The 10,945-nt window shown below is 29.6% G+C and overlaps 1 protein-coding gene across 1 annotated transcript in view; it reads right to left on the bottom strand.

The window, feature by feature from the left end:
* Positions 1-112: 112 nt before the first annotated feature.
* Positions 113-10,945, bottom strand: part of LOC111384521 (ethylene-responsive transcription factor ABR1-like) — a 14,344-nt gene continuing 3,511 nt past the window's right edge. The window contains exon 2 of the mRNA XM_023008805.1: positions 113-333. Coding sequence (XP_022864573.1) covers positions 113-333 — 221 coding nt within the window. The remainder of the gene's footprint in view (positions 334-10,945) is intronic.

The raw sequence follows: 10,945 nt of genomic DNA, 5'->3' as shown, positions 1-10,945 counted from the left end.
AATAGTCACAAATTATCAAATGAATTGGTCATAAAGAATTTCTAGGTCACAATTCAATTATGTTGCAATTACATTTTTTAGATAACATATTATTTCTCCATCACAAATTTCACTAATTTATTACAGCATCCTCAGCAGTGTCAAATGTCCCAAACCAAAGTCTTGCAGCTTTACATGGATCTCTTATTTCAGCAGCCCATTTCCCCCATGGCCTCATTCTCACTCCTCTATATTTTCTCTTAGGTATTCCTGCATAGGATTCTATGTTGTTGTTGTCATATGTTGGAATGTAGGTATATGCTGCACTAGTCTGAATCCTAGGTCTTTCTGCAGCTGTAATAAATTCAACTTCATTAATATCATGTTCGTATGAACAAGATTTCAAGTTCCTTTTGTTTAATACTTTCAAGTGCGACTTTTAATGAAACATTCACTGAGGGAAAAACAGATTGATGGGGTTATCCAACAATACATAGGAATCATCCATATACCATTTACGATTCACATTGATAGAAGTAAGATGACAATCTATGATTGTTCTTTTTTGCTTTGGATTATTATCGTATCAATTACACTGGAACAAAGTGACGCGGTAGTAAAAAACGTATACCAACTCAATAACATCACACAGTATACCAAAAAGTTGATGTTATCATCTCTCGACACCATCACTCCACTATTTTGTGTTGTACGACAATCATCTCGATCTTTAATAAGGAATCGTACCCCATTAGCGATACAACCCGAATAAGAAAATATTCTAAAATCTGGTTTACATGCTAATGTATACATTTCTTTGCTTACAACTGAATCTTTTTTATTATATAATCTCGTTATCTATATAATAAAAACATATTAATCAATATACCTTCTTATACGAATGTTATGTTGCATTAATAAATAAATAAGACATGTATTATAACTTACATGTGAAGCAAACCATCCAGAAAACAATTCTATTTTTTTTTTATTTTTTATCCAAATTGTCATGATTTTGTTGTTGCAGTAACTCCATGTGCTCACTACAAAAGGAACATGCAATTAAATACTACAACACATTAGTAATTAATAGCAAAACAATTTAAAAGTTGATTAAGAACTTACTCTAAATATTGCCGAATTTCATCACAATTATTTAGGACTTACCAATGCGCTTTATGAATTTCTTGTTTTGAATGTAACTTTAGTTTTGCATGACCTAATAGTCTAGTATTTTGAGAAAGATTGACAAGCTTGTAGATGTAGTCCCACCATTGTCATTGCGCTCAGGTCGATTAAATCTTGTTTCAATGTCGTTGAGATACATTGAACAAAAATTCAAAGACTCGTTAACAATATATGCTTCAGCAATTGATCCTTCGGGTCGAGCTTTATTCTTAACTTAACTCTTATATCGACATAATATTCTTTCATCAAATATTACATGATTTTTTTTGAAAATAATAATTCAATGAACACGTATATATGCATGGAATATTAGCAATTACCTTTCAATTGGATACATCCATCTAAATGCAACGGGACTTCCAAGTTTTGCTTCTTCAGGTAGGTGAATAGCAAAATGAACCATTACATAGAAAAATGCTGGTGGGAAAATTCGTTCTAGTTTACATAAAATTATAATAATCCCTTCTTCCAATTTCTCTAAATCATTTATATTCAATGTTCTTGAACATAATTGTTTAAAAAAATAATAGAGTTCTACAATTGCAATACAAACCTCCTTTCGCAAAAAATTTCGAATAACAACAAGAAAAAGTTGTTGCAACAACACATGACAATCGTAAGTTTTCAAACCTGAAATTTTGCCTTCATTTTCTCGAACACATTTAGAAATATTTGATGCATATCCATCAGGAAACTTCACAAATTTCAAGAACTTACAAGCGATTTTTTTCCCTCCAATGTGAATGTGTAAGAAGCACGAGGTTTCAAAAATTCATTACCATGTGGTTTTAAATGCAATTCTTTTTTAATGTTCATATCTTGCAAATCCAATCTAGCCTTATCCGTATCTTTTGTCTTCCCTTCAACATTCAACAATGTTCCAACAATATTATCGCACATGTTCTTCTCAATATGCATCACATCTAAATTGTGTCTTAGTTTCAATTTAGACCAATACTCCAACTCGAAGAAAATGCTTTTTCTTGTCCAGTTTATCTCATTTGGAGTTCCTTTCCTTTTCCTATCTTTATTACTTGGGTGCTTTCCAGGTTTCCCACACCTCACAGCCTGTAATTACTTTAAAATATCATCTCCTGATAATTTTTTGGGTGGTGGTCGTAATTCCTATTTACCATCATGTAATTTACTTTTTCTCCAGGGATGGTTCAATGGCAAATAACGTCGATGACCCATAAAGCATACTTTACTACATACCCTATTCGAAGAAGCATTTTCATTACATATTGGACAAGCTTTTTATCCCTTGGTGCTCCATCCTGATAGATTTCCATAAGCAGGCAAATCATTAATGGTCCACATTATAGCAGCACACATAGAAAACATTTGACACTATAAGCATCAAACACGTCAACACCAACTTCCTATAATTCTTTCAACTCATCTACTAGTGGTCTCAAATAAACATCAATATCTCTTCCTGGTGCATGTGGCCCTGGAATTATAAATGACATCATAATAAATATTTCTTTCATGCACTTCCACGGTGGCATATTGTATTGCACTAGAACAACAGGCCACATGCTGTAGGAATTATGCATGTTTCCAAATGGATTGAAGCCATATGTTGCTAGGCCTAATATTACTTGCCAAATTCTTTCCATGCCCCACCATCAACTGGATGTCTTAAAACACCCTCTACTTCAACTCGGCCTTTTGCATGCCATCTTATATCTTTAGCAGTATGTCTCGATATGAATAATCTCTATAATCTTTTTTTCAATGGAAAATATCTCAATACTTTTTGAGACACCTTCTTTCCCTTTCCAAAATTAGGTTTGTATCATGGTTCATCACATTCTAGGCACCCAATGGCAAATTCATGCTCTTTCCAAAATAATACACAATCATGCTTGCATGCATGAATAGTCTCATAATCTAATCCCAATTCACTTAGCATTTTCTTGACATCATATGTTGAAGTTGGTAATCCAAAATCTTCTGGAAAAACCTTTTTTAGTAATTCCAATAACATGTTAAAAGATTTGTTACTCCACTGATTCAAAACTTTTATATGCATTCACTTCACCATAAAGTTCAATAATGACATTCCAGAGCCAGGAAACAAAGTTCGTTGGGCTTCAGTTATAATCTCCATAAATTGGTTGCTCTCTTCATTAGGCCTTTAAGGTGAGAAATTATGATTTCCATCATGTTCTTCCTCCTCCCAAGTTTGGTTAGCTTTAGATGACATGGGAGTACATAGATCTTCTAACATATTATTCATCTCATCATCATTTTCTTCTTCGTCCAATTCAAATGTATTTCTTTCATCACCCTCCATATTATTCTCAAGTTCCTCTCCATGAAAAGTCCATCTCTCGTAACTTACAGAGATTCCAAAGTAGTATATGTGAGATTCTACCACATATAGCGACTGAAAGAATCAATTTTGACAATTTTAACGTGGACAGCGAACCTCATTGTTCTCATCCAGACATTGTTTTGCTACCTCCATAAATGAATTAATACCATCTAAATATTCTTCACTTAATCTATTACGAAGTCGCTTCCAACTCTTATCCATCATGTATATCACTTTATTTGCCTAGACCATACAGGATATGTAGTTAGTAATTTTTAGAAAAATAGCAAATATACAACTCAACAATAATAATAGCAGTCTAGCAGAAAAATAGCAAATATTCAAGTTTCCGAAAGTAGCAGCACACCATATATCTCTAGGACAAACACAATTATTGTAGATAAGTGAACAAAAAGAAGTTTAAATCTCATCATCTTATCATTTATGATAAAATCTTACAAATGAAATTTAACTTCTCAATTTTTTATTAATGTTCAAATATTTAATATATTTATTTTTTGGTTACAAAATTTTATCTTGAAAAGGGTGACTAATTAAAATCCAGCAAAAAGTCCAACTAAATTTTTTTTTTCAAAACGGTTCTATGAGATGTCGATGGTTTTCTTAGAACTAGTCTTTGACACGTGCGTTGCACGAATTTTGTATTTATTATATTTTTATTAGTGTCCAAATTGTAGATTTTTCAAAATTGATTGAAAATTCGAAGTATTTGGTGAAATCTAATCATTTGGTTCATTACATTCGCGTAGGATGCATGGAGATTTCTTTTTCGTTTTTTATTTTTTTCCGCATTTATTTATTTTTTATTTGTTTTATTCATATTATAAATATTTTTTTCGATTTAAAATACTTTTTAATTCTTTTTTCTATATGAAAAAACTTAATTTTTTCAATTTTAATTAAAAAATATTTATAAGAAAACACTGCAACACGCAATTTCCATACCTCCCAAAAAATTAAAAAATAAAGATAGTATAAGACATAAATTATTTTACAAAAAATTACTTGTAAGTAAAAAATTTGAAGAGAAAAGAATTAAAAGGAATTTTAAATTGACAAAAAAAATTTATTTGTAACGTAAAACTACGATACTAATTTCTCTCGGCACCATATTCATATGTATTTATATTTTGTGCTTCATATATATTTAATATTTATTTTATACTTGTGTTGAAAAAATAAAAATTTGAATTTTTTTTTGAAATTTGATTTGGTAAGTGAATGTACGGTACTCTGTATTCTCGGTATTTGTAAGTGCAAAAATCTATACATAAAAATACAGCAAGTTGCAAATACGGTAGACAATATATACGGTAAAGTGCAAATAAGGTAATTTGTTTGTAAATACGGTAGGTAGTATATACGGTAACCTGCCTGCAAATATGGTAAGCTGCATATATGAATTTATAATTTGTTATAAATGTATAAAATTTATTTAATATTGAATTTTTTAAGTATTAAATGTTGTAATTCAATATTGTTTCTTTTTTTTATAATTGTGTTTCCAAAAATTAAAAAAAGAAATTGGTTATGAAATTGTTAATTTTTAAATGTGTTTTTTTTGTTGAAAATAAAAATGATTTTTTTATGTTATTTGTAAAAATAAAAAAATTTATTATAATTTTATTAGCGTAATAAGAAGATTTATTATGCATGTCTATGTTTTACATTTTGTAAAGAATTTTATTTATGGTGATTGACAAATATTCTTCCATACACGCATCATGCCAACAACATTAAAAAATAATAATAATTTTAGTATATATTAAAAAATATATATATATTATGGAGGCAAGGCCTCCATATTATGGATAAACGCCTCCATAATACGGAGGCTTCATGGAGATAGCTCAAGCATGAGCCTCTATTATTATGGAGGCCTCCATAATAACGGAGGCTCATGTGTGCTTACGGAGGTTTCAACGTACATTTTTTTACTTTTTTTTTCCTTCATTGGCTCTCAATACAATAATTTCATTTCATTTAATCAACTTAATTTTTTTAATATTCTTAAAATAAAAATACATGAAATAATGGAGGCTTACTCTTTCTCAATTTTCACACGCTACAACCATACTTCTCTATTTTTTCACACTATCTCTTTCACCATTTTCTCACGATATCAACCATGTATCTTTAGAAAGTTTATTTTTGAGCACATAAGTAAGTTTAAATAAAAATATTATTTTTATATATGTATGTAAAAGGTATATAGTAACCATTTGAATGACCAAAAAATAATATCAATCAAAATGTTTACGAACCGTTTAAATAATAATTTATTGAGGGGGTTAATTCAAGAGCAAAAGTGTGAATTCCATAAATATACGATTGAAAATATGTTTGAAGAAAAATAAATTTTAAAAAATGAAGACCAAACATGTTAACAAATGAATATATTTATTTTTAGAGAAATGTGTTTTTATTACCATTTCATTTTTATCATAAAATGATTCTAATCTTAATATGTTAGATTGTACTTCAAAATTACATAATCTATCAAATATAATTTTTAAAATTAATTTTTATAAAGTAATATATTTTTATGATTTTCTTTTTTGGAAGGTATAATATAATAGTACTAAAAACTATAAAATAATTAAAACTTCATTAATTTTATAATATAATATTTTATGGAGGCTCATACTTGAGCCTCCATAACAATTATGGAGGCTCAAGCATAAGCCTCCATTATTACTTTAGTAAAAAAAAAAAAAATCATAAAAACATATTACTTTATAAAAATTAATTTTAAAAATTATATTTGATAAAAAAATAATAATTTTAGTATATATTAAAAAAAAATATATATATTGTTTTTTGGGGGAAAGAAATTTTCTGTTCCAATTTTATAAATATCTTTTCAAATATATTTGGAACTCTATAAGAATCATTTTATATAAATTTTATTTTTCTTTCCTGAGAGTAACTAAATTTAATTGAGTACAAGATTTTGTTTCCAATTTTGGCTCTTGTATTTGGAGGAAAATTTTCAAGTTCCCTCCCCCCCCCTCCTTTTCGTCAACGTCTTTATATGTTTATAAGATGTGTTTCTCATTTTTTCACTCTACATTCTCATTTTTTAGTTCTCTGTAGACCAGGTATTTTCATTCAATCTCCAATCTAATGATTCTTTTTGTGTTTTTTTTTTTTGGGTTTTTGAATCTAATATATTTGCATTTCTTGATTTCATGTTGATTAATTTCGAATTTCTATTGGTCATTTGTCAAAGATTGCTGATATACTTATTCACAATCTAGGTATGTTTATATTCCTTTTTTTTTTTTTTCCATCTCATGTTTTACAGCAATTTGTGGTGTTTGCTTGTTGTGGAGATTGTATAAATCTTTTGGTCCTTTTTTTTCCCCCATCACATGCCTGGTGTTTGGTTTGCTTTATAATTTAATTTACTAGAAAAACAAATATGTGAACTGAATATAAAAAACATTTTTCAAATGGAACAGAAAATTTATCATCATTATTAGTCACATAATGTTATTCTTGATCAAACTAGTATAGTCATTCTATGTGATGGTATGTTATTTTATGCATTAATTTGTATAATTTTGTCATATTAGATAACAAGTTAACATCTCAAATTACAAGCTGTCACATAAAATAGTTAATGCAATAGTTAACTATGAATCTATTAGACACGCGTTAGATGCACCAAATTGGGGCTGTAAGTAAAAATTGTCAAATCGAAAAATCGAATCGAAATCGCATTTTAGAAACCGTCGGTTTGGTGCCACGTGGATCCGGTCAACGAAATGGTTTTGATTGAGAGTTTTAATTGCGATTTAAAATCAAAATGGACAGGCGGAAAAATATATATAAAAATAAAAAAAATGAAAAAATGAATTTTTTTGAAATTCATCCAAATATGTAAAATTCAATATTTTTGTCATTTGTGGGTATTTTTGTTAATTTATAATCTTCTAATACAGATATATTATTAATATCCAATAATCCTAATTTATATCTAATAATCTCAAGCATAACATAATCTATCAAAAATAATTTTTCTCTTTAGAATTTAGATGAACTCCAGTCGACACCCAACACAATCTTGAGCCACCGGCACCACACACTTCTTTTTCAGATTTTTTAGGCATTTTCAAAGTTGAATTGAAGTCCATTATACCAAATCGAAGACAAAGAGATCCTAAACCTTCGGTGATAATATTTGCTACGAATAAAGTTTCAGATCTATAATTTTTTTGGAGCAAGCTAAGATAAGAATCTGAAAGTAAATGTGTTTCGTAATATCATACAAATGTAAACTTGTGTAATTGTTATGTTTAGATATTATAAACAATTACTTTATTATTGTGGTTGGTTATTCTCTTTCTCTAATCAGTATCCTTTTTTTTTTCAAATATGATAATCACGAGGTGTTGTTGGACATCATTATATTTTTTGGGCCATATATCCAGTTTAGTAGACTTTTGTAATGTTATTTTATCGTCATTAGCCTAAAAAATGTGAACAAAAATGCAAAAAAAAAAAACTATGTTTTAGGACTTGTTTGAGCCACATTATAGGGAAAATGCATTATTGATGTCAAATCAATGAGAAATGTGTGGTTAAAAATAAGGAAAAGTTTTAGATTTGTGTGTAAAATTATTTTATTGAAGAATGTGTGGTTGAAATGATGTCAAATTACTGTTGAAGAATATAATTTTTTAAAAATAATGTGGTTCAAACAAGGGCTTTGTTTATTGAGATTTCACTTTGATTTAGCTGGTATTTAAATTTATAATAGATATATTTAGCCCGTATTTGAACCATATTTTTCATATTATCATAATGAGAAAATTGACCGTTGGAGAGGGGGCTGGATCGCACACATGAAACAGCAAGTCAACAAAGGCAATTGAACTTGTTGGATAACTGTCCAAATTTTCATTTTTTTCCCAAAAAATTGGTTCAAATAGGGGCTTAGTTTGTTTAAAATTTATTGCTAGTAAGATATAAATATATATTGAATTCAATGAGTAAATGACATAAAAGTAGACTGACAAAAAAATATATGGCGAAATCGGTGGTTTAAAATCGGACCAAACCGTTAGGTTTAGGTTTGAATTTTTTTTCAAACCGTTCAAAATGGTTTAGTTTAGATTTGAGTTTTTCTCAAATCGATTTAAACGGTTTAGTTTGAAAATCTATAAAAAATCGGTAAAATCGGACCGTTTATACCCCTACACCAAATAGCAACACTAATCCATTTAACATCAACTCCAGTTGTTAAGACCAAAAGAAAATCCAAGCAATCTTCTAAAAAACTGGATCATATTTTTCGCGATCAAATCACATAGCTCCACTAACGACTACATTTCCGATCAAATACCAAAACTCTCGATTTAAGCTTGGCCGGACTTCCAAATTTGGAAAAATTGTTGAATTTTAACAATGAATATGAAAATTTCAAAGGATGAACAGAAAATGTATTTTAAATGTGATCGGATTGTTAGAAGAAAGGAATGTTATTATATCTTTTAGTCAACTGCTTATTACCTGGAGACATACGAATGAAGGAGAAATCTCACTGGCGGGAAATCGAGGTGGATTTGAGGACTTCGTCCGTGAGTTTCTTATCCGAAATCTTTGGAAAATCCGGTTACAACCATTTCAATTATGGATTGACCCGACCATTTCCAACTGGAACGAGGAAGTGAATGATGTTTGCCTAAAACCATGGATCCTTCTCGACAATTGCTCCTTTCCTTTTCATAAATAAAAAAATCTCCTCTAATGTACCTCTAAAATTACAAGAATTGGAAGGAAATTACATAGTTTCTGCCTAAATAAAATGGAACTACCCATTTTCACCATAATTTCTGCCTAAGTAAAATGGAACTACGTACCCTCACCTGTTTATATTGCGAAGCCTATACAATTCATTCTGCTTAATTCCCGTATTGCCCACCACTACTTCTTAATGATGACAGAATTCGAAGTTAGGGAACTTGGATCTAAATGGAATTTAATTCACATTTCAATAGCTCAATGACCTAAGTGATAACATAACTCAGACTGCAATAACCTAATTCAGATTAAGAGCAAAACTTATTAATATTTAGTGAAATAAATAGTTGTGCCAAACGGATTCAGATCTACTTGTTTGGTCTGATGAATTTTAATAGAGGGGGAAATAATGTCTCGCCAATCCTCGTAGAGAGAACATTTTATTCTCCAAATACCCAAAAAAGTAACAATCTGTTTGCTATCATGTTCTGTAAAAGGTCAAATAGCAGTTCTTTTTTTTTTTCCCTCCTAAAAATAGCTAAATTTAATTGTCTTCAAAGTTTTATTATCAATTTTGTCTCTTGGTTGATACTGGCTTTTCGAAAAAGAATCGGCAATAATGGAGACACATTTTTTTGGTTAAAAATGATCTTTCTCTCTCTCTTTTTGGTTTTTTTTTCTTGGTAGATAATGGCTTCTCGAACAAGAATTGGCAAGAAAAATAGAGTTTTTACTACATCCTCTGAGCCACCATCGGAGGTTTTCTCGTCAAAGGAATCATGCAAGGGTCCATTAACCCAGACTACTCTTCAAACTAATATCTCATCCTCATTGTCTAAGACTAGTAATGTTCAAGTTCCTACTCCATTATCTCAACCTCTTCGAGTTTCTGTCTCATTTTCTCAGACCCAGCCTCAACTTAATTCATCACAAGCAACTACATTGACACATGAGAACATCCTCAATTCCAACAGTAATAATTTATCTTTATGTTTATGATATAAAATCATCCTAATGTATATATTTAATTGATAGAATCTCGTTTTTTTTGTTTTATATATTCTTATCATTTGAGTAATGTATTTCATAGATTCTCATTCTTTGAAGAGGAAGGGACGTGGTCCTACAAGAGTCGAGGGCATTGATGATATCATCAATGTAGCTGGAAAAATATTATTGGAGATTTCTAAAAAGCTGAGAAGAGCTATTGGAAATCAGCAAGCACATTTTGCTAGTGGGTGTGGCTACGTCATTCGATAATTTGCTCCACTTTGTTATAGGAGGTGGATCGACATACCCAATGAAGAGAAACATAAATTATATGATCGAATTTTGGTAAGTCATAGACAAATTCATTTTTACAAAATTTTGTAGAATAGTTATTAGTTTCCCATATTTAAATAAATATTATACACATTTCTTTTTTGGTAGGCAAAATTCAAGCTTGATTTAACAGTTCAGCATGTCCATAAATCTGTGAACGATACTTTAGCGAGAACATATCCTGATTATAGATGTAGACTTAAAGAGAAATATTTCAATGGAAAAATATTAGATGATGCAATGAAGAACTGTCCAACTGACATAAAGCAAGATGATTGGGACTGGTTGTGTCAATATTGGTATACTCCTGAATTTCAGGTAACTTTTATTAAAAATACAGATACTTGTAAATATTTAGAATAA

Source organism: Olea europaea, unplaced genomic scaffold, assembly GCF_002742605.1.
Source record: "Olea europaea var. sylvestris unplaced genomic scaffold, O_europaea_v1 scaffold2930, whole genome shotgun sequence".
Lineage (NCBI taxonomy): Eukaryota > Viridiplantae > Streptophyta > Magnoliopsida > Lamiales > Oleaceae > Olea > Olea europaea.
This window is presented reverse-complemented; position numbering and strand designations above follow the sequence as displayed.